Raw genomic sequence first — 24934 nt, 5'->3', positions numbered from 1 at the left:
TAGGATTAAAATTAGACGATGAAAATAAATGTGTGCTTTTAATAGTAAATGTTACACAAATCAATGTGGCAAGCGGGGGCCACTCTTCATCGCGGTGCGCGGGCCTCTCACTGTCGCGGGCCTCACAGGCTCCAGACGCGCAGAGCTCAGTATTTGTAGCTCACGGGCCCAGCTGCTCCGTGGCACGTGGGATCTTCCCAGACCAGGGCTTGAACCCGTGTCCCCTGCATTGGCAGGCAGACTCTCAACCACTGCGCCACCAGGGAAGCCCTAATTTTTATTTTTTAAATAAACTTTTAATGTTCTATATATGATACAGTTGAGTTGTAGAATAGCCATACCTGTGAATGACTTATCTTAGGGTTTAAAAATTCATAAACTTGAACTTCTTTTGTTTCGGTCCCAGACTGTGGAGGAGAATGCACTAACCACATCCATCAAAGATGTTAATCATGGTCTCTCCTTGTTAATTTTCTTCTCTCTCTGAAACCTTGGCCCACTCAAAATAGAGAAGTGAGTGAAACCCATCTCACTAAATTGAGTCATGATGAGTGCATCTGTATGACCTTTGCTGGGCCTCTCTGATTGACAAGTGAAGAAGAAAAGGGCTAAATCCTGAACCTCCTTCAGTGTCCCCAGTTCTCCCACCTTAGCGATCCCCAGATCACTTGTTTTGTCTTAAGTAAGCTGTGTGCTTCTACCTCTCCGTTCTCCTTTCATTCCTACAGCCCATGCAGGACGCGCTGGCAGACCTTCCGGAATGGTACGGAATAAAAGGCATGCAGGCCCACTGGATCGGGGACTGTGTGGGCTGCCATTTGGACTTCACATTAAAGGTGATCGAGCAAGAGCATCTCCAGCAATTAATGCTCAGAAACCCCCTTCTGCATTTTTAGAACTCTTTGAAGAGACCAGCAACTTGAGACTGCAACAGTGCTATCCAGTAGAAAGATACTGAGAGTCACATATGTAATTTCAAATTTTCTAGTAGCCACATTTTTTAAAGTACAAAGAAACAGGTGAAATTAATTTTAATAATATTTTATTTAACTCATTACATCCAGAATTTTCATTTCAAGATGTGATCACATTGTAGGCCTTTGCTTCTTCACCAGGGTGAGGGATGCGGGTCTCTGAGCCACCTGGCTACTGTATGTGGAATGTCTTCTGTATTCTCTCCCTTGCCCAATATTTTATCGTGAAAGTGTTTCCACCTCCATTCCTGGACCTACCTGAAAATGAGACATCTCCGGAGAGAACACTCTCAGTCCTGCAGGTACAGGGCCATGTGGCTGTGCCTCTGAGGCCCCACGCCTGGCTCCATAGGTGACATCTAATTGGCACTCAGTCCATAGTGTGGACTTTTAGTTCTGGGCCCCAAGCGCTTCGCACATCATTGGCACTTTGTGAGCATATTTGAATGTGTGAACAAAGGGGGATCTGGCCTCTCTGTGTCCTCTGTGTCTGTCACATAGTTGGCATTCAGTTGGTGCCTAATGTTTGACTCTTCCTTGAAAGGCATTTAACCAGCCCTAGGAGCACTCATTCTTGAGCTCAGCTCAGGGTGTCCTTTCTTTCCTGTTCAAAATGGAATTAGCCTCAGTGTCTTTTTCTGGTTAGAAATGTTGATGCCTTTATTTGTAACTTAAATCCTGGAGGAAAGTGTAGCTCCTTTCTCAGGACGAATAACATTGACGGTTATTATTGATTTGTGAACAAAGGAGCCGAGAACCGGGGAAGGCATCCTTCTGAGCATGCTTTGACCCCCTTTGATTTGGAGCCCCCAAGTACGCCTGGTTGTGGGCACTGGGGAGGCCTCCTGAAAGAGGAGCTGTGACCCTCTTCTCTCTTGCCCTTTCTGCCCCTGCCAGGGACCACCTCAGGTCCCCACATCCCTGTGGCTGTGGTCAGAAGCTGTCACCATATCTGGGATTGGGGAGGGGTGGGAGGAAGGGATATGGCTGGGGAGCACAGCAGCCCAGAGGGAGGACTGAGGAAATGACTCTGCTTCCCCCCCTGCCAGGTTGATGGGCAAGTCACAGGAGAAAAGCTGAGCGCCTACACGGCCACCCCCGAGGCCGTTTACGGCACTGCCCACGTGGCCATCTCTCCCAGCCACAGACTCTTACATGGGCACAGCTCTCTGAAGGAAGCCTTTCGGAAGGCTCTCATCCCTGGCAAAGGTGAGTTGGCAAGTTAAGGTTAAGACGGGGGCATTATGCCTTATGTTTCACAGAGTTCACGGTCCTTTCACATATGTCATCTTGTGTGATCTGTTATTCTCCTTGGCCTAACTTTTCATGTTTTGATTTTAAAACATGAGGATCAAAAAGAACTTTGAAAATGTTAAGTTACTTTGAGTTACTAGTTTGTCCGCTTCTTAAGTTTTTGTTTGAAAGCTCAACTCTTTCCCTTTAAATATAATCTAGATTTAAAGCTCTTTTCTGATAGGAATAGAATCTGGTACTTAACTTATAATTTTATCATCAAATAAAACTATACTGACAGGGACAGGAAGGAAGCCAATGACAATTAAAGGAAACATTTCAATAACTTAATTTTAGTATCTTTAAGAATTCACACAGTGATCTGAGCAGACAAGCCGAGTCCTGCTCAATACAGGTCTTAAATGAGTGGATCAAGCTGACCTAGAATTGGCATAGCAGGTGTTGGTCAGTGAGGATTGGGAAGTGCCTATGCGTTAGTCAGTATTCCAGGGTTGCAAGCAACAGAATCCATCTCTGGCTAACCCAGGGGAGGAGGGGAACATACTAGAAAGCTGTGGGGAAGAACCAGTCTGGAAGAGGACTTGGACCAGACAGCCATGGGGGTTTGGGCAGTAGGAGCTAATAGTCTCTTGCGTACCACTGACTGAGTGAATCTGCTCTCACCTCGCCCTCAGTGCTTGGGGCACTTGGTTTGAGATTCCTGTTGCAGAGAAGGGTGTTCACTTGGTATAACTGAGGACCTGGCCTTTTTGTTGGCCAAGGGAAGGCCAGGCACCTTCCTTGATAGACCAACAAGACTGTCATCAGTGAGGAAGGGGTAGCTTTCTGAAACTCAGAGGCTCTTCCCAGAGGAAGGGGATATGATCCTGGGCAGGCGAAAAGAAATCACCTGTCATTTAGAAGTAAGTCTCCAGAGAAATGTAAAGTTTCTGTAAAAATCTCAGCCTCCTTCACTTTTCATAGACTATAAACTTCAACCCAAAAGCACAACATCTGAATTATTGGAGGTCTATTTAAGTTATTTGATTAATAAAATTTTTTGAATGGTGGCATAAAGTTTTTTTTTTTAATTGCTATTCTTAAAATAGTCAGAATGAAAGATTTCCTGATCACATTGGAAAGAGAAACAATGTCATCCCAGCTTATCTCTGCTTAGGACTTCTAATTGTTTACTTAACAGCATCAATATTCAGATCAGTTAATACTTACTGAGAGCCTGCTACATACTGAGCACTTGGGGATGCATAGATGGCCGTTCACAGTCCTGTCTTTGGGGGGCGGAGGCGGGGTCATAGCAGAGGAGACCCAGATGCATATGTAATTCACTGGCACAGGACAGATACCACTTGGTTTCATCTCTTTTGTTGTTGTATATTGAAATGGAGAAAAGACTCTTAAGATTTCAGTGTGTGCTTATAAAGTCCAGTAGCTATCTCTCTCAGTTTTATTTTCCACGTATTCAAAGGAAAGATTGGATTGTTTTCGACTGTTTAGTTTAAAGGGAAAACTTGTTGTTTTTACTTTCATGAGCATTTTGAGATTCCTTGAGGGCTATGTTGGTTGAATAATATCTAAAATTGAAAAACTGAAAAATATAAACATCTGGCCTTAGATTTTTTTCCCATGGTTAATTTGGGGACACAAATTAAAATGAAGTAATAGCAATAGAGGATTAACTAGCCAATAAGTTACAAAAGATGGAGTTCCTGACATGAAAGACACTACATAAATCCAAAACATTTTCATATGTAAGAAATTAAGAAATAATTTTAGCATATGCAGAGAGCAGTGTTTTCATGATCATTTGGATATCAGCAGATCTGACTTGGCCTGGTTATTTCCTTTTGGTGCTGAATGGCTCGTTCACTTTGTTCTCCCCTCTTTTTAGTAATCTCTGAAATAATTACAAATGGAACACTACACTTGGCTCTAAATTTTCTGATTCTAATTTTCAGAATGGAAATATTCTTTTTGCAGATGTCAATTTATTCAAAGTCTCTAGATTAATTTGCATGTCAAGTCTCTGGATGTTGACATGTAGAATCAGTTATTTACGGCCAGTACAGTGCTAGAGTGTAATGCAGTTTTCCCAATGAATTAAAATTACCATATGAATATGGATTTATACCTCCTTTGGCCTTTGAGGTCACATTTTAAACCTGAACATCTTATCACTAGTGTCATTTACCATTGCCATGTGGCTCAAATCAGGCACGCAGCTTGGTTTTCCCTCAAATGTCCAGTTTTGAGGATAGCTAATGTTAGAGCAGTAACTGCTGCAAGTCATGGCAGCCCACAGTTGTGACTGAATATATCACTTGCACAAGTTTAAATTCTCAAACATGAGTTCCTGCAGTTGCTAAGTTGATTTCTGCATATTGTCTCCTGAGTTGGCACAAGATGATCAAGGTTCTGATCCCAGATCCATCCTATGACTTAAGGATGGTCATTTCACCTTTGTAAGTTGAGTTTTCTCTGCAGCGCAGGTGATGAGGCTATCGGGCAAGGTGGGGTGGAGCACTTGGTGGGAACAGAAGGAGCCCTGAGGGGTCTGAGGAGGAGGGTGATACATGTGGACAGGGTGATGCTTGAGTCGCAGAGTAGAGGCAGGAGAGCTGGCTTACCCCATTAGTTAGGGTGAGAGATGGTGAAGACCCTAGAACAGTGGCCATCAGAATGGAGGGGCGAGAACAGCTCTGAGAAGTATTTGGAAGGCTCCTGGGACAACTCCCTCATTTCTGGCCTGGCCGACTGGGTTGCTGATGTTACTGACTAAATGTACGGTTTTTGCTCAGCATACTATAATTGGCACAGATTCCTTTAAGAGAGCAAAAATTAAGGTCCTTCTCTATACAGTTCTTGAAATTGAGTGTATTTCCATAATCATTGGCATTGCCTCCTTTTCTCAGCTGACCGCCTCTGATTTAAGTCATGTTATGTAAGCTGTGACTTGATAGGAACTAGAAACCATAAAAAGCATCAATAGGGAAATATCATCAGAGTTCTAGAAGCAGTTCTGACATTTCCTGGAGTCTTTTCTTACATTCCTACTATTAAAATATGCAAACCCTGGGGCTTTGGAACCACACATTTCAGCTGTGAGTCACCAGTGGTCTACACAATGTATTTTTTGCCAAAAGGGTAAATGAGGTCTCCCTACTGGGTGACGTAGAAACCCTGTTGTTATTGACACATTAGAGAGAAGCCTCAGAGCACTGAATAATTTATTGCTCCCTATTGTCTTGCCATTGATTCAGCATGGGGGTGGGACAAAGGGTAAGGAACAGAATCCTGTGGCTAATAGTTTATTCTCAATCAAACTGCTCCTACTAGCATCCTTTCAGCACATGTTAATAGATACTGTGTGGAGGAAAGCTTCCATGCTCAGGTAACCTGGAATAAAGCAAAAATCAATAGGTTTCTTTGCTTCTGGACTTTTTAGTGCCTTCGCTGTGCTAACGTGCACTGTGACTGTCTACGAGGGGACGTCATGCAGCTCTCCTCACGCTTACTTGACCAGAGGACCCTGTTTCCACAGAGCATCCCTGGGACCTAGCTGCAAGCAGCACTGCTTTGCTGAGTTATGAACAGAGACTTTGGTCTGTTTTTCCGTGGGGCGTGAAAGACCTGCCTTTTTTGCAGTGGGGGCCCTGAGAGCAGAGGGCAGCTTCTTGACTGGAATGTTTCCTTTGTAATTACTAACTATTAAGTTAGTAATCCTTTGTATCTTCTAAAGCATTTAGCTATGACTTAACCCCTGTATGAACTGCTTCAGTTACTTGGGATTTCTCCTTGGCTTCCTGCTTCATGTCACCAGCACATGACTAATGAGAAATGTGGAGAATGCTAGGCCTGGCCAAGAACTTTTTTCTAATTGAAAAACTGTCATAATAGACCTTTTATGTGGGCAAATGGAGAAAAATTCAGCCCTTTAATGCAAGTACTCTACTTTTTTTTCATATTTTTCTTGTAATGACTTTATTGAGATATAATTCACATATCATAAAATTCACCCATTTAAAATGTGCAATTCAATGGTTTTTAGTATATCTACAGAGTTTTACAACCATCACCCCTGTCAATTTTAGGACATTTTTATCATCCCCCAAAGAAATCCCATACCCTCTAGCAGTCACCCCCATTCCTCCTATTTCCCCCAGCCCCAGGCAGCCACTAATCTACTTCCTTTCTACATAAACTTTCCTGTTCTGGACATTTCATATAAATGGACTCATATGATATTTGTTCTTTTGTGACTGGCTTCTTTCGTATAGTATAATGTTTTCAAGGTTCATCCATGTTGTAGTCAGTACTTCATTCCTTTTTATTTCAGAATATTCCATTGTATATACCAGATTTTATTTATCCATTCATCAGTTGATGGACATTTTGTTTCTTTCCACTTTCCAGCTAGCTGCTATGAACATTCGTTCAGATTTGGGCCAACCCAATATCTAGGAGTAGAGTTGTTGGGTCTTATGGTAACTCTATTTTTAACTGGTTGAGGAACAATCAGACTTTTTTAAAACAGCTGCTCTATTTTACATTCCCAGCAGCAGTACATGGGGGTTCCAGTTTCTCCACATCTTTGTCTACACTTGTTATTGTCTGTCTTTTTTATTATGGCCATGCTGGTGAGTGTGAAGCATTATCTCATTGTGGTTTTGATTTGCATTTACCTGATGGCTAATGGTATTGAGCATCTTTTCACATGCTTATTGGCCATTTACATATCTTCTTTAGAGAAACATCTGCCCATTTTTTAATTTAGTTGTCTTTATTATTAAATTGTAATAATTTTTTATGCTAGATACAAGTTTCTTATCAGATATATGATTTACAAAAATGTTCTCCAGTTCTGTGGGTTTTCTTTTCACTTCCTTGATGGTGTCCTTTGAAACACAGAAGTTTTAAATTTTGTTAAAGTCCAATTTATCTACTTTTTCTTTTGTTTTTGATTTTGGTATCATATCTAAGAAACCATTGCCTAATCAAAGATCACAAAGATTTATACCTATGTTTCTTCTAAGAGTTTTATGGTTTTAGATCTTATATTTAGGTCTTTAATTCATTTTTAAATTAAGTATAATTTTTATATATAGCAAAGATAGGAGTTCAACTTTGTTCTTTTTTATGTGTCATAAATCTTTTAAATTCGTGTTCCCGCACACACTTATCTTAAAAATCAGACTGCTTCTATCTTTATTTTTTGGTTTTTACTTAATGTGATATCAGAAAATATTTCTTTGTTTTTAGGCAGGCTTCCCAATTGTTTTTTTAATCCATACATAATATTCTGTCAACTCAAGTGTATCATAATATCCTAAATCTTCCCTATCATGTTGAACATTTGGCCTTTTTCATGTTTGGGCTATTATGGAGACAGCTCTTTGCCTCTGCAGAATTACTTCCTTAGGAAACATCCCCAGGAGTGTGATTTTTTTGGGTCAAAGTTTATGAACCCTTTTCTAGTTCTGTTTACAAGTTGCTTTAATTGGTTTCTGAAAGGGCTATATCAGTTTAGAGTGCTGTATTCAATGATACGTGAATTTCAGTGCAACTTCACAAACAGTGATGGTACCCTTCTAAAAGTTTTTCTTATCAGGTGAAAAATAATAATACTTCAAAATTACTTTAATTTCCATCTCTCTTTATAAAAATTAATTTGTGTTTTTAAAAATCTAGGTGATATATGTATATTATGTGAAATTTCAGAGGGTACTAACAACAGCAATGACAGTAGCCTCCTTACCCAACCACTTTTAATTTGGGGGGGAATTTGTTACTTAGGGTATAAGTTTGATGGCTGTGACAGAGTCCTAGAAAAACAGTGACTAAAAGGACAGAAGTTTATTTCTTGCCCACGTGACATGTAGAGTGGGTATAACAAGTCTGCTTTGTGGGGTGGTTGGGGCCAAGGCTCTTTCTGCCTTCCTGCTCTGCCCCTCTAGGACGTTGCCCTTATCTGTGTGTTCCAGATTGTTCTACACTTCATCTGCGTCGCAGTAAGAAGGTGGTGGGGGAAGAAGGGCAGCTCCTTCCCTTTGAGAGCTTGACCTGCAAGTTTGCTTCTACACTTAACCCCATGGCCATACCCAGTGCAAGTGAAGCTGAGCAGTGCTGCCATTAGCTACGCAGTCATGTGTCCAACTAAACATTCTATTGCTGAATCAGAAGGAGAGACAGATATGGTGTCAACTGGCAGTCTGTTCCACCGCCGTTTCTCTGGTATAGACCGCCACATGTCTGTATGATATGCCTACACTGCTGTCTCTCCATTCACCAGTTCTAGACATTACCTAGTGACTTTTATTCTCACTCCACCACGCCTCACTGTCCATCCTCCTAATAACATACCATAATTGCAGAATTTGCAAATGTATACCTGTTCTTTGAGAAGGGACCATATGGAATCAGAAATCTGGCTGTCCACTTTGAGGGTGTCAGCACTTCAGCAGCTCCAGCAGCAGGTGCCTTCCAGTCATGGTACCAGGGTGCTGGTTGAACCTCATCCCTGGAGACCCATTTGCATTGCATTTTCACTCTGTCCCCACCATAACCCTGTCCTGTGCTTCCTGACACCCAAGGTGAAGGAAGATCAGAGCTGGCTTAGATGTTTACAGAGCCTATCTTTACCTCTCTGAAAAATAAATCCTAATTCCTAGGCTTTTTTTTTTTTAAGGTTTTTCTGATGTGGACCATTTTTAAAGTCTTTATTGAATTTGTTACAATATTGCTTCTGTTTTATGTTTTGGTTTTTTGGCTGTGAGGCATGTGAGATCTTAGCTCCCCATCCAGGGATTGAACCCACACCCCCTGTGTTGGAAGGCGAAGTCTTAACCACTGGACCACCAGAGAAGTCCCCTAGGCTTATTTTAACTTTGGGGTTTGTAGAACATATTTTAGATAAATCTATATAAAGTCTTAAAACATAGCGGGTATAAATAGTAATAGTTCATAAATTATAACTGTAGTTAATTGCTTATGTTGCAAAAGTACAAATGAACTCACTAATTGTTTACCACCTCTCATCCCTTCTTCCTTTGGGACTTTATTGGGGTCTTCATGCTTCCAGTCCTACATATATTCAGTGAAGATTCATGTATGTATGGTTTATCTCACTGCTGCAGTAGTTGTAATAAGCTTCATTTAAGATGACACACTGTTTGGATAATTCCAAATTAAGTGTTTTATTATGACCACATAAATATTGGTCACCTGAGCCAAATATACTATGATTACATTTTCCTTTTTATATAACTTTCTGTTTTTCCTGAAGTTCATGGTGTCCTCATTTTTTTAATTTGCTTTGTGTTCTTTGAATTTCTGACTGTCTTCCCACATCCTCCCAGAAGCTCTTTAAAACTCCTCTCAAGTTTTCTACATATTCCAGCCTGTCAGATAATCTATCCATCCCCTTTTTTTCCTGAAGATGCTTCCTGGGGCTCTCTGTCCTGCTTAAATCTGACCTGGTCATCCTCCAGGCTTCTGCATATCTGTCATCCTGGGACTTCTCTCTGTCTCTGCTCTGCAAATGTCCCTACCCTCTTTTCTTTGTTGGATCCTCTGTTTCCTAGATCCCATGTCTGTCTCTTTCTTGATTTACCCCTTCCTTTTGCTGGACCACAACCTCTGGTATCTCCTTAGAAATGGTACATGGGAAGGAACTGTTTTGTCCTTGTGTGTGTGGAAATCTCCTCTCTGTTCAGTCATTTTCTCCTTTTCTATCCACTTCCATCTTCAAGTGTTATAGTTTAAAATTTCAGGTATCTTTTAGTTTCACCATAGATAGATTGTTGTGCTTCTCATTCTTCTGTATACTTGAGGTACTTTTCAAAAGGAAAAGTGGGTGGTGGGAACATCTTTACTCCACCATCTGGAAAGTAGAACTGCCATTTTCATGTCTTTGGTTAGGAGTGCGAATGAATATTTTCATTTTTTTGTTTAATCTTTTGATTCTCCACTAGTGTGAACTATCTGTTAATACCTTCAAAGAACAAATTCTATAATAATTAGCACAAAAACACAGAAATTCTAAGGCTTATTTTTCTCACTTGTCTCCTCTGAGATTCAGATGGTGTTAGAGTCCCAGCAGACTGGCGTCCACAGTTGTTTGCTCTCATTTTCAGATTGCCTCACGCCCGTGACAGCTGTGAACATGCTCACCCAGCAGGAAGTCCCTGTTGTCATCTTGGCCAAAGCTGACTTTGAGGGCTCTCTGGATGCAAAAATAGGTAAGTAGCCATTAAAATGTAATCAGGATAATGTACTTAGCAGGTTTAAGATCAAAATCCTAGCCTGGAAGAGCTGACTATATATTCCATGATCTGTTTTGCCTCTTTGTAAAAATGAATGTCCCTTCATTTCATCATCTCTTATTTAAGCATCATATTTGGAAAACATATCAAGTATATTGCATCTTGCTAGTTGCTGCTGAGAATAATGAAAAATGTCTGGCCCATGGATTTTGCCAGTAGAGCTAGTTGGTGAGACTTGCCTATGCAATGTGGGGAACCATACCACTCAGATGAAAATCCAATTTCAGAATTCATAGAACCAACAGCAACTGCTGAGATGGGCGTTCAAAGCACACATGATCGATGTGGGCTGGGTTTTTGGTGAAGGCTTTGTGGAGGAGGTGAACTTCAGCTATGCAAGAAAGGGATCGTGAAATAGCAGTAAAATCGAAGTCATATTTAGAGCTGTAAATTGGATTTCCTTGGCGGCCTTACTCATTCCTAAGAGTTCTAACCTATCATCACCGAACAGGAAGTCTGGGATTGAACCAAGGTGTGAGACCTAATCATATACCCCATCCAAGACCTGCCCTCAGGGTAGACCCGAGCAATCGCTACAGCTTTCCTACTGTAGATTCCAGCCAGTCTCCAATGTGCCAGAACCTGCGGAGGAAGTTATTTCCACACTCTGTATCTCCTAGCACACAGAAGAAATAGCATTGCTTATTGAAATCATGGTTTTGCTCACAATTCTCAGATCCTTTTATGGCAAACTGATTTGAAGAAACATCAACACAGAAAACAGATATTAAGCCACTCAAGTCATTCTCCTCTGACAATTTAAACCTAGAAAGTATGTTCCTTAAAGGAAATAATTCCTATTACTTTAATGCATTTTATAATTAGTAAAAGTCATTAATACAACCAGCGAAGATAAACAATAAAGGAAGCTCTTGTTGATGTGGCTTTTTTCCCTTTTTTTGTTGTTGTTGTTGTTTTAAAATATGTATTTATTTATTTTGGCTGCGCTGGGTCTTAGTTGCGGCACGAGGGATCTTTTAATTGCGTCATGCAGACTTCTTAGTTGCCGCATGCAGACTCTTAGTTGTGGCATGCAAACTCTTAGTTTCATCATGCATGCAGGGCCTAGTTCCCCACCAGGGATCGAACCTGGGCCCCCTGCACTGGAATCGCAGAGTCCTACCCACTGGACCACCAGGGAAGTCTCCCCTTTTGGTATTTTGAGTCAAAGTACTAGCAGAATATTGAGAGTTCTGAAGGGTAAGGGAAAAGAAAAGGAAAATCTGATTTTCTTGGGTATGCATGGAAAATCATTTTTCCTGTTGTCTTGATATCCCACACTTCTGTAATTAATGTTTTGTGAATTATTGGCTCTTGGCCTTCCAGGAAGAACAGAAACAAAAGTAAACAAGAGTTAAAGTGGTGTTTTCACCATCTCACCTGCATGTTACAAATAGTTCACATTCTACTGAGCCCCACATGACCAACACAGTGGTCCAGAGTGGTCTTTATGTGATCAAATAAATTCTGTGGTTACAATGTCTCCATTCGAAGATTGCTCCTAGTTACTACAGACCACAAACTTTTGGAATGCAGTAAATGACTTTTTTCCCTTCTTGACCATGAACACTTTTCAGCAACTTTTATTGCTTGCCATTTGTCCTCACCCTTCAGTATCCTTCAAGTCCACTCTGAGAGTTTGTTTGCTTCATTAGATGCTTTTGGTCCATAATCTCAGCTGGAACACTGCAGAACTTTCCATCATACCATGGAGTTTTCCATCTTACCAAGGAGCTTTAGAATGTGTGTCCCAAACATTAAATCACCCTTTTAGGGCAGCATTCCAGAGAGGTTGTTCATGGACATCTGACGTAAGCATTTTGTATATTACCCTTAGTTTTATCTCTCTCAGTTGCTGCGTGATGTGTAGTGTCCACAAGGATGTCAGCAGTCTTGACAGTTGACCCTACAGCAGTTCTCAACCAGGGGTGATTTGCAGCAGGCAACATTTGGCAATTTTAGAAACATTTCTACTGGTAGAGACCAGGGATGCTCTTCAACATCCTACAGCACACAGAACAGGCCCCCCAGCAAAGTTCAGAATGTCAGTAGGACCCAGGTTGAGAAACCCTGGCCTACAGAACCAACAACTAAAAAGCCTGTTTGTATTAATAGCTGAAGCTGAAACAGCATGCCTTGGCCCTCTGGATGAGTGATTTACTTACATTCAACTCCATCTCCTCAAGGGCATATGTGGGTTGAAGAAGAAATGTCTGTTCAGAACGTACTGTTGCCTCTGGGAACAAAGCATAGTTTGAAGAAACACATTGGCTAGCTTTCCACTTACTGACCAAGCGGATTTTTCTGGGGCGCTAAGAGCTGCTGGAGGAGTCAGCCCTGCTTCTCAAGAGAACTCACTGCCCTGTGTCACTCAAAAGAGACACTTCCCCAGATGCTTGTGATTTACTATTTAAGTGACAGAAGCACCCAAAATTGTATATTTTAGAATTACAACTATTTTTTAAAAGAAACTAAGCAATGGAAAAAGACTTACAGGAAGTAGTGTCAATATGGTAAACTATTGTGTTAGGGTAGTGAGTTTCTCCAAGACTGTTCTCCATTTTCCCAATGAATATGAGGTGGTTTTATAATTTCTGTGACTAAAATCTTTTAGAGTCTCCCTTCAGAAGCTAACGCTGAGTGTCAGTGCTGTCAATTATTTTGTGACTTGGCCATTTGCAAAGGAGACGTTCTGTGTTTCTTCCCCTAAACAGGAATTCCCAGCACCAGCTTAGAGGACACTGTCTTAGCCCAAACCCTGGGCCTGTCGTACTCTGAAGTCATTGAAACCATGCCAGATGGCACGGAGAGACTGAGCAGCTCTGCGGAGGTCGGTGCTCGTGGAGGTGGCCGAAGAACTTACTTATAAACTCAGGGCCTTGACAAGAGCTTGATGACACATTTTCCTTTGGGTGCAAGTTACGACCTATCATTTCATTCATACCCACACTAACAGTCTTGCAGCCTCGTTTCTTAATCTATGAAAACAAAATAATATTCTTTTTCAAGATCTAAAAGCTTATCAGCTCCAAGTTGAACCTGATCCTAGGATAGTGTGGTTATCGAAGCAACTAAACTTTATTTTGTGAATCTTCTGCTTAAGAAAAATGACCTCTTCCAGGGAAACTGATTCCTTGGGACAGGTGACCAAAATTGGCTGTTCCTTTTAGAGATCTCTGTTCTCCCCAGATTACTGACTTATTCCCACCTAAAGTTTGACTCATTTTTAGAAATCAGCAGAGAAGTTCTGAGTCATGTTTATTTGGTCAAGGTTGTCTCTTGCTAGGTGGTAAGTCTGGCAGGATTTGAGCTCAGCCTTGATACCGAACTAGGCCAGAAATTATGATGGGAGAAGTAGGGTGAGGTGGGGCAGGGGGAAGTGGGAAATGGCTTAGACAGTGATTCTCAAACTTGAGCACACACCAGTATCACCTGGTGGCCTTGTTAGAACACAGATTCCCTGGCCCCCATCTGGAGATTCTGCTTCACAGTCCCTGATGCAACTGAAGAATTTGCATTTCTAACAAGTTTCCAGGTGATGCCACTACTGCTGCTGATCCAGGGACCACATTTTGAGAATCCCTGGGTTAGAACTTTGCCACCCAAAGTCTGGTCCCAGGACCAGCAGCGTTGGCATCACTTGTTAGAAGTGTAGACTCTCAGACCCCACCTGGTCTAGTGAGAACCCCATGTGATTTGTGTGCACATTCAAGTTTGAGAGTTCTGGTTTAGAGCACTCTTTCTTAAACTTGGCTGCCCTTTGAGAACACCTGGAACGTTTTGAAAAGTACTGATGCTTGAGTCCCACCCCAGATATTCTGATTTAATGGTTGAGGGAGTGGAGAGGACATGGATCGGACATCAGGAGAATTCAGTGCTCCCCGGGTGATTCTAATGTGCAGTAGAGCCTGGGAACTCCTGGCTTAACACAGTGATTGCAACCCGGCCATGTCTCAGAATCACCTGGGAGATGCTTACTGGCCCCACCTGGGTGATCCTGATTCCATTAGACCTGAAGATCCAGGTTTTTCAGGTTTGGGACTACCTGGTTATAGGATATCATGTATATAAAAAATAAGGGAATAGCCAGGTTTTTTTTCCTGTGTAAGGAGTGGCAATGTTTTCTGACCTCATGTTTGTGCCTTCACTTCATAAATTATATCCCCAGACATGAGTCATGTTTTAAGATACTGAACCTTAAACCCTTCTTAAGATTGTGTGAGCAGGCTTCTTAGATGTAGAGCAGAGCCAAGCCAAGGTGCCAGAAAGGAGACCCGGATAACCCTCTGCAGGGTGAGAAAGAGGACAGTCATGGCCAAAATTAGTGTTATGAATTAGCCAGAAAAATGCCCCCTCCTTAGTATAGGACTGAGCATTAATTATGCTCCCTGGCTTCTTTCAGATAGCTTCAGGTGGTCTGTTGAATCTTCTGGTGGCCCTAGACTGAATATCTAGACTGGAGGAATTCTTTCAATGGATGGAAGGAGAATGGATGGTGAAAGCTTCCATGAGCTTCTGGGATGTGAAAACAGTAATGCATTGAGAAGATAGACTTTCAAGAGAGCTTGTGATCACCTGCACCATAATTACATGATAGTGGGAGCGTAGGACAAAGAAAGTGCTCTCCCAGAGTATAAGTGGTTCCTTGGTAGAGAGCTCGGTCTTCAGGACACTTCAGACGCTTAATGGAAAAGGCTGCTTTTGATAAACATAGCTGTACTTTCCTATTCTTTATGCCCCGTGGCTGTAAGCTCATTAAGGATAGGGGCAGATCAGATTTATCTTTGTGCTCCCAACGCCTAGCACAAGCCTGGCACCTAGTAGGTTTGCGGTACACCTGCACTGAACCAATTCCAAGGTTCCCACGATCCCCTCGTTGGCAAGCCATGCTGGCCTGATTCTTATCATTAGTTCGGTTCTCTCAAAAGTGTCCGGTGAACAGAGAATTCCTCTTTTCTGCTATGAGTGTCCTGCCCTGCTGTCTCTCACATGGGAGCATTTAAATACAAAAGGGGTGGTCCTTCAAGCTGAGGCCTCAGTTTGTTCCCCTGCTTGCCCGAATTCCTTCGGCTCTAGGATAATATGGAACTTTTCTTTTCTGGCAACCCCTGTCTCAAGAGGGGATTAGTCATTAAAATAAATGTGCAGTTTTTTACTGGCAGCTGAATGCTGATATTTGCCTCTCTCTGTAGGTGCCACAGGGCTCTGGTGATAAAGAGAGCCCCAAACCAGAGCCCACAGTACTCTCAGGGGCCCCCCCAAAACTGTTAATTTCTTTAACATCAGAAGAAAAAAGTGAACTCTTAAGGTCAAAAATTATATTCATCTTTATTCACCACTGTCATAAAATATAAGTTTTAATACTGTAAGGAGGAAGGTGCCCACAAAGGCAACAGAGAGTCACAATGTGGCCCTGCACAGACCACACAAAAAATGGCAATCCAGGGTGGTGGCATCAGGGTGGCAGCTCATTCTTACCAAGGGAGGAACGCGATCTCTCTCCTTCCCCTCTCAGTTCACAGGTATGAACCGGCCGGATGCATTTCTAGCCCTGACTCACAAAGCCCGGAGGAAGAGAGTGGGCGGAGAGGTGACAAGTGATAAACTGAAGGACTGGCTGATCTCTCGGCAGCGGTACTGGGGCACGCCCATCCCCATGGTCCACTGCCCGGCCTGTGGTCCTGTGCCCGTGCCTCTGGAGGACTTGCCTGTGACCTTGCCCAGCATCACCTCTTTCACTGGCAAGGGAGGCTCCCCACTGGCCTCGGCTTCGGAGTGGGTGAATTGCTCCTGCCCTAGGTAAGAAACCCCATTCCCCAGCTGTGACCATGTCTGGTCCCAGACTTCCACTTGGCTGGAAAGAATAACATAGGTCTTAGGTCTTTTGCTGTCTTTGAGAGAAGGGGCTGGAATCTGGGGCCCAGCCCCTGTGATGAGCACCCCGTCCTCTCTTCGGAGCCGGTAGAAGCAGCAATGTCAATTCATATCTTTCCCAGAAACAGCTGATCCAACTGATGGAAAAGCTACACATTTTCATGATAGCTTTGGAAGAGACCACTTTCCTCCATTTTATATTCCAAAGAGCTTCTCATAGATGAGAGAAAATGCCTTACCGTTTTCCCACATAGTGACTGTGATAACAGTGGGGATTTTATCACAAGTAGCAGAGTAGTAGTAGCTACGAGGACAAGTATGCTCAGGGGGTCTCATTCTTTAATATACTGAAACATACCATATCTCATTTCTTCTCATTTTGACAGTAGGATTATGTTTTCCTGTTAATTCACTGGCATGTCTCACATGTGATTTTTATGATACCATTCCAGCTGATTAAACAAATAACAGATACCAAGCTGTAATATTTCCCTTCTTCCTTCTACGGAAAAGCCATTTTTCTCTGCCTTATAGATCATGATGGGGTTGTTTTAAAATAACGTAGTCCTCTTCTTAGCATCTCTAGGTCAGTAATTAGGTAACCATGTAGTGCAAGTGCATGGCTCAGAGTGGGGAGTCAGACAGTAATGGCTTCAAGTTCTGGCCCTGCCTCTTCCCTAGCTCTGTGGTCTTGGGAAAGTCACTTAACCTCTCTGAGCTGTGATTCCCTTATCGGGAGCTAAAATAACCCCCTTGAAGGGATTTCAGAAGATGAGAATTAATGCATGTAACACTGCAGAGTGACACCTAGCAGACACTCTGTAACTGGAAATGTTAGTGCCATCCTGCCCGGGCCTGTCAACAGTCCGCCCAGGTCCTCACCCATGCGGTTCTGAGGTTTGAGATGGGGCTTGCAGTCAGGAGCATAGGAAGCTCTGGGCCATTTTAGGGTATCACCCTCTTTGTTGATAAGCAGTGACAAAGGGTTTCCCTGCTGGAGACATCAGCAGCCTTCAGCCCGCCAGTTGTGGCAGCCCAGGGCCTTGATGGTGGGGATAAGTTTTCCTACCTTGGCTGCAGATTCCTGAAGGGCAGAGCCCAGGGCTTGGGCTTGGTCACGTCTCCCTGATGACTCTAATGAGCACGCAGGGCTGAGAGCCACTGAGCCCATGTGGCCAAGCGGGACAGCATGGTGGTAAGGACCACAGGCATGAGTCCAGCAAAGGTGGATTCCTTACCCTTGAGCTCTAAGACCTTGAGCAGATTTCTTAACCTCGCGGAACTCTAGTTACTCAACTTCAAAATGGGGACATGAGTAGTGTCTACCTCATAATCCCCAGGGTTACTAGGGATTAAATGAGATAATGCCCATGAAGCATTTGGCTTAGTGTCTGCCACCCAGTGTTAGTATTATTACTATTGGAGCTAATAATGGTAATAACGTTGTTACCATCACCATCATCTGTCCATCCCACTTACCAAGTAGCCTCTTCCATGTAATCCAGCTTTTAGTGTCAGCAGGAAAACATGTTGGTTGTCTTCAAGTCCAACATAACCTTTAAAAAGAAAATCAGCATGGCAAGTTTTAGTCAGATATTAGTCCTATTATCAGTTGAATCCTGCATTTTCTTCCTAACTTGTATGGGTGCCCTAATGGTGAGGAAGAAGAAGTAACAGTTACCTTCTAATTATTTCCCAAAATAGTATGTGTTCTGGTTGATTGCCTTCCAAATAAAAAGACCTGGATTTTATTTATTTAATTTTTAAATTATTTTATTATTTTTTGCGGGCGGTGCGTTGGGTCTTTGTTGTTGCATGCGGGCTTTCTCTAGTTGCAGTGCATGGAGGCTACTCTGTGTTGTGGTGCACAGGCTTCTCATTGCGGTGGCTTCTCCTGTTGCGGAGTATGGGCTCCAGGCGTGTGGGCTTCAGTAGTTGTGGCTCACAGGCTCTAGAGCTCAGGCTCAGTAGTTGCGGCGCACGGGCTTAGTTCCTCCCCGGCATGTGGGATACTCCTGGACCAGGGCTCAAACCCATGTTCCCTGCTTTGGCAGGCAGATTCTTAAGCACTGCACCACCAGGGAAGTCCCCTGGCTTTCATTTAGAGATGCACTGTAGGAAACAGGATTAGGGTTCCCTTGGGGCTATCTCCGATAAGCTCCTACCCCAGGGACCACCTCGCTTCCCAGTGGGAGGCCCCCTGACTGAAATGAGGAGGCCCCTGGGAGCCCAGAGCCCTGCCAGATCTGGGCTCCTGTGCTCTCTGCTGAGCCACTTCTATTTAATAAGCAGAAGATGGGGAGTGGCTGTTTCCTCCAATATTATTCGGAAAGCCAGTATGAACTGCATCACAGATGCAACATATAAAGGCAACCCTTCTTTTATTTTTAAATTAAAAACAGTCTCAAGCCCTTGCATGCTAAATTAGCAGAGGTTTCATCAGTTCCTCTTGGGGTTCCTCATCCCCCTCCTCAAATTCTCCAAGAACTCCCGAGGACCCATGCTGCCAAAAGGGCAGCATTTGGAGAGGTGGTTGGTCCCACTTCCATGCCTCAGAAGGGAGAGCCTGGAGTCTGAGCCCTGTTCTCCTGCTGTGGCTTCTCACGGCCACAAAGGGTCCCTGCTAATAGCTGTCGGTAGCTGGCTCACCCCATCCACTGCTGTTCCAGGCCTCTGGGGGGTCTTCAAGGAAGCCAAGCACCCTCCTTGGCCAGGCTTGGCTCAGGGTACTCTCTCTTGGCTTCCCAGAAATTGTGGCTTTTGGCTTCAGTCCCACAGGGCCATCACCCTACCAACATGTTTCAAAATTGGTTCAGCAGTTGGGTGCTTGTGGAACCTTAGTCCTCCCCAGGCATCTGCATGCCTAGGATGAGGATTGCTTTTTCTTTTCAACCCTTTACACACCAAGCATCTCACTTCATTCACTTTCTTGAACAGTGGGGCTATCTTCACCCTTCTATAAGGAAGCTTCCTTTAGGCAGTGGTGTGTTGGTAAGTGTGTACTAAATAGCTCTCTGGAGGGGAGCTTCTGATTTGTAGTGTTAGCCCATTTCTGTGGTATAGGTACTTTCACCAAGGGCTAATTTCAGACTACCAACTTGGCATCATTTGTCCCAGAGTTGGGAAGTGATCCCAACAGTTAGTCCTCACAAGCTGGTATGAGGTGGCTCCAGCATACCTCTGCCTTTGGGCTCCCAAGGTGATTTATCTTCCTAAGGTCACCTCTTGTGGATTTCTGCTCCCCTTACCCAAGAGACAGAGATAGAAAAAAACCCCAAGTTCATTTTTCAGCACAGTATCTCACTATATTTGGTTTTCAGGTTTTCTTCATAAACTGATTTGCCTCATAAGCATCATAGAGGAGGCATTGGCTGAAGGCAGTCTTGATATGCCTAAAAGAGACAAGATTCCTGTTAGATATTCTACCATGTTAAATTCAGAGAAGTACAGAATAGGGCTTTTAATTGTTGAAGATTTAAATGTTTATTTTGTAAGTTTCTTTAAAACATCATGTACTCTGCAGTACAAAGAGAGTCCACACTGTGAATTATCTTTTCATGATGGAGCATTGTTCTTATGACATTTTAAATTCATAATGATTGTCATAGCTTTCTCAAAAGCTGGTGGAAAATGCATTAATATTTAAAAAGAAACCAATCGATGAACTTCATTTATTTCTTAGGTGCAAGGGAGCAGCCACGAGAGAGACAGATACGATGGATACCTTTGTTGATTCTGCTTGGTACTACTTCAGATATACCGACCCTCAGAATACTCAGAGGTAAAGAAAGCCCTGCTGAATTCTTGAGCATGTGTCGGTCTGGGTCTTCCAAGAAGCAAACACCAAGATGGAATTCGATGGGCAAGTGATTTATGGGGGCAAGTGCCTCTAGGGAATAAGGAGGTGAGGGGGCAAGTGATTTATGGGGGCAAGTGCCTCTAGGGAATAAGGAGGTGAGGGGGCAAGTGATTTATGGGGGCAAGTGCCTCTAGGGAATAAGGAGGTGAGGGAGCAGGAGTTGGCAGGGCGAGCCCTTGACCGTGATGCTGGTCTGACACCTGTGAAAGGAGAGGGCGGAGGTAGGAGGATGGCGTAGGAAGAGCCTCAGACCGCAGTGCAGCTTGAGAAAGTCTCGAGCAGGCTGACGGGAAGCCTCAAGCAAAGCTTGTCCATTAGAGAGTCTCAAGTCAGGAGGAAACGCCTGCTGTGGTCCGCTCCCTATAGGAGGGCATGGATTGTGTGAACACCCAGTGGCTCCAAAGACAGAAGAGCTAGAAGCTGTTGATCAATTGTGCTCTTTGAAACAGGCTCTTGTAGGGACTGTGTTTGATTATTAAATTAGATTCTTCACAGCCAAGTAAGTCCCAGGTACAAGAAAAATGAAAAGCAGAAAAAGGAAGGAAGTGCTAATACCCTCGTTGGCCCTGTGGTGAACTGCATTTATGCAGTTGTAAAGGTGTAATGTTACTTACTTAACTGAAAATAATGATGTAACTATTCAGGGAGGATAGGAGGGTAGGGAGTGTGAGAGAGCTGAGAAGCATGACTTCTTAGCACATATAGTCGCTAGATAATTTCCAAAATTGACAAACGAACAAAGAGCATAAACATTTTTTAATAATTGCCAGAAAAAACATCTGAAAGAATTAAAAGTGGCTAAGTGACAGGTGAGGGGTGGGAGGGAGGTTAGTGAAGGAATGGGGCTGGAGACCACTGTTTTAATTATAAACCTTTTGGTACTATTTGATTTTTTTCAGCTATGTGCATGTGCTTCTTTGACAAAAATAAATAAATAAGGGAAAGAGAGCAGTAGGTAGATAGGTAAAGAAGGAAATGAGAACAAAAGAAAACTGGTACAAAGCGCAGGAAAACCACAGACACAAGCTGGCTTCAAAGACCTTGCCAGCTTGCTCTTGTCCGTGGGAGAACAATTATACTGAAACCCCATAGTCCACGTATGAAAATGCCCCCATTTTCTTCGTTGGTTGTAAGATAATGTATTTCCAGGGAGACAGGCCCTCCTGCCTGCCCTGCAGTCCTGCGGATCTGTGATTTGAGTTGAGGCTGTGCAGAATGAGCAGGATCCGGAGTAAATAGCAGCCGACAGAGGCAAGAAAGGATACAGGGCGACTGCTGTGGCTGGGAACCACCGGGGCAGCCCCGGCTAACCCACAGAGGGGCCCCTCTTCTGGGTCTTCCTTCTAGAAGGGACTTTTGGTGACTTCCAGTTAGGAAGAGCTGCCTTAGAATGCAAGGGAAATCAGGCTCTCCACCTCTCAGAATGCTTCAAGGGAAAACCTTCTTACAGATGGGACTTCAATTTAATGATGGGACCCTTAACTGGTGAGAGGTATGTCCTGAGACCTTCACAGCCCCCAGTTTGGGAATGCCACGTATCACATCATTTCCTTTGTAAAATGCTGCTGTTTATTTCCATGCTGGCTTGCATTCTCACTAGGTGGTTTCCAGGAAAGATCATAGATCCCAGCTATAGCTACCTTCAACATCTCACTGCTCAATTTATTTCAAACTTACTTTCAGGCCGAGTACCATTCTTGACTTCCCTTGCTTTTCTGTCACCTGCATGAGCAGTTAGATTTCTCTGGGGAAGCATTTTTCACAAAGAAACATTATTTAAAATTTTATCAGAATTCTGGCATAGTAACTGGAGGAGAGAAAAACAAGCTGCCTTAAGATGCAAACACATGGTGTTTGGCCAGGCCCACCTGCTGAGTTCCAGGGAAAAAAGTACCTTGAGGTGTGGGGAAGAGAATTCACATATATGTGAAACCATGGAGTGTATACACACACACATACACAGAGTGTACACACACACAGAGTGTACACACACACGGAGTGTATACACACACACACACACACACACACACACACACAGAAAATAAAGTGAGTGGCATTTCTTTTCCTCCCTAGCATCCATTAGGACTAGGGAATGATGCCTCCACTGAGGAAGCCTTTCTTTTAGGACCTCTCTTGACTAAAAAGTATCTATTAGGTGACAGAATTAGGGTGTTCCATGTTAATTACTCCAAGTATGCTCAGTGCATTTAGGAAGCATATGCAGGCTCTTGCTGACTATCTGCATTTTGAGGCTGCTTTAAAAATAAGATTGAATTTCTGTTTTATTTATTTATTTTTTGGTTTATAAAATGTAATTTTATGTTACTCTGCTGTTACATAGGGCATAACATTTTCACAAGGCATTTTTGGGACTACAGTCGATGATTATTAGCAACATACAATAGTGGTCCAACTCTCTAACAATCACCAGACAAACTGGACACCCTCTCACATGTGCACAAATCTGCATGGGAAAGTACTAATTTTAGACTTGGACTTGTGTACTTTATTTCCCCTTTCTAGTGTATTAAGAAATGACATGCGTGTCATTTCTTAATGCACTAGAAAGGCAAATGAATTTCTGTCTTCAAATGAACTTTTAGTGTCTGCATGAGAGTCTCCATTGTACATGCCATATTGCCCTCTATTGGTAAGAACTCAAAAATCTTGATTGTCTATGGTAATAAAAATTAAAATAAATCCAGATAGTCAAATATGCATTGTACAGAAATACCCTTTTTGCTGGTATGTTTTCCTTTTGTCCTCATTATATATGAAAATCACATTTGTTAAAATATGTCAATAATGGCTTCTGAAACAGTTTTTATAAATTTCATAAATTAACACTGCTCTGACATTTTTCTCCTTTGTTATATAAGCTTCTCTCATTATATTTTAATAAGAAAATCACTGTTTTTCTCTGACATAATTTATTTCAGGGAATATGCAAATTATGATTGGTCTAATTTATGCAATTGTGACAAAGCAGGGTTTTTTTATAAATGACCATCTCTCTTCCTCCCAGCCCTTTCAGCACAGCGTTGGCAGATTACTGGATGCCTGTGGATTTGTACATTGGAGGGAAAGAACATGCTGTCATGCACTTGTTCTATGCAAGATTCTTTAGTCATTTTTGCCATGATCAAAAAATGGTCAAGCACAGGTGAGCATTTTTACTGCTTTGCAAAAGAATTCAGTTCCTTGAACAGCAACTGAAGGCAGGTGTTGGTTCTTCTGAAGCAAGGTAAGTATATGTGGCAGAAGAACTCTGTTTTTCAAGCATACTTTAGAGGTCATTGTCAGCCTTAACCACTGGAAGTCCATTTATGTTGCTTAGTCAGTTCTAGGCCGTGGTGTTTGCCTGCTTGCATAGGATCTTCCCTTCAGCTTTTCTCTGTTGAACTGAGTTAAGTAGTTGAGATTTTCGCTTGTGAGGCAGAGAAGAGCGGTTCATAATGTCACACAGCTTTTTATAGCTTCTCATGTGAGGTCATGTTTATCATATGGTCCCTTGGTGTAAGCTATGTTTCCAAGCTTGACTGAATCCTGTCTCAATATGTCATTCTGATAAAATGGATTAAAAGCTAGGGATCACATTGTAAATCCATTGATAAATTCTTTTCTTGTTGGTCTATAATATATTCCCCATCATGTTCAGAAAGATGTGTGTGTGTGCTTTTTTCCCATGAAATGTATCATATATATGTATATATAATATATATATATTATATAATATGTATTTAATGTATTATACAATTTAAAAAATAAAATTAACATCCATGCACCCCCTCCTTAGATTAGGATATAGAGTATTACAGGTCCTTAGATTACCCAGGGTGCCCTCACTAATCAGATCATCCCCCTTCCTACACCACCCACCCCTCCCCCATACAATCCCTATCCTGAATCTTGAATTATTCATTTTCTTGCTTTTCTTAAATGTATTACTTCTTTATATATATATATATATTTTTTTTTAAATTATTTATTTATTTATTTTTGGCTGTGTTGGGTCTTCGTTTCTGTGCGAGGGCTTTCTCTAGTTGCGGCGAGCGGGGGCCACTCTTCATCGCGGTGCGCAGGCCTCTCACTGTCGTGGCCTCTCTTGTTGCGGAGCACAGCCTCCAGATGCGCAGGCTCAGTAGTTGTGGCTCACGGGTCTAGTTGCTCCGCGGCATGTGGGATCTTCCCAGACCAGGGCTCAAACCCATGTCCCCTGCATTAGCAGGCAGATTCTCAACCACTGCGCCACCAGGGAAGCCCATACTTCTTTATATATTTTTAAGCAGTATGTGTTGTTTAGTTTTCTGTGTTTGAACTTTGTATAAGTAGAATCATATTTCATGTATTCTCTCTTGCTTCTCTTGCTCAGCATTTTTGGGGATTCATCCATGTTCCTGCATGGAGTTATGTTTCATTCGTGATTCACTGCTATCTGGTATTCCATTACATGGAATGGAATTTCTAATACAGAGCTCAGTTTATGTCTATACCACCATTAATGGTCCTTGGGCTGTTTTGTGTAATTAAGAACAAAACTGCCGTAAGCATCCCGGTACGTTTCCTGACATACGCGTGTTAGCAGTTCTCTAGGATGTGTACCTGGAGTAGGATTAGGGTAACCACATGTTCAGCTTCACTAAGAAATGCCAGAC

The 24934-nt window shown here is 42.6% G+C and overlaps 1 protein-coding gene across 1 annotated transcript in view; it reads left to right on the top strand.

Moving 5' to 3' along the window:
- LARS2 (leucyl-tRNA synthetase 2, mitochondrial) overlaps positions 1–24934 on the top strand; it is a 159076-nt gene that overhangs the window by 97355 nt on the left and 36787 nt on the right. The window contains exons 9-15 of the mRNA XM_032649183.1: positions 729–836; positions 2024–2183; positions 10358–10462; positions 13261–13376; positions 16062–16345; positions 20103–20201; positions 23305–23442. Coding sequence (XP_032505074.1) covers positions 729–836; positions 2024–2183; positions 10358–10462; positions 13261–13376; positions 16062–16345; positions 20103–20201; positions 23305–23442 — 1010 coding nt within the window. The remainder of the gene's footprint in view (positions 1–728; positions 837–2023; positions 2184–10357; positions 10463–13260; positions 13377–16061; positions 16346–20102; positions 20202–23304; positions 23443–24934) is intronic.

Source organism: Phocoena sinus, chromosome 11 (assembly GCF_008692025.1).
Source record: "Phocoena sinus isolate mPhoSin1 chromosome 11, mPhoSin1.pri, whole genome shotgun sequence".
NCBI lineage: Eukaryota > Metazoa > Chordata > Mammalia > Artiodactyla > Phocoenidae > Phocoena > Phocoena sinus.
Note: the sequence above shows the minus strand (reverse complement) of the source record. Positions and strands in the feature narration are given on the sequence as shown.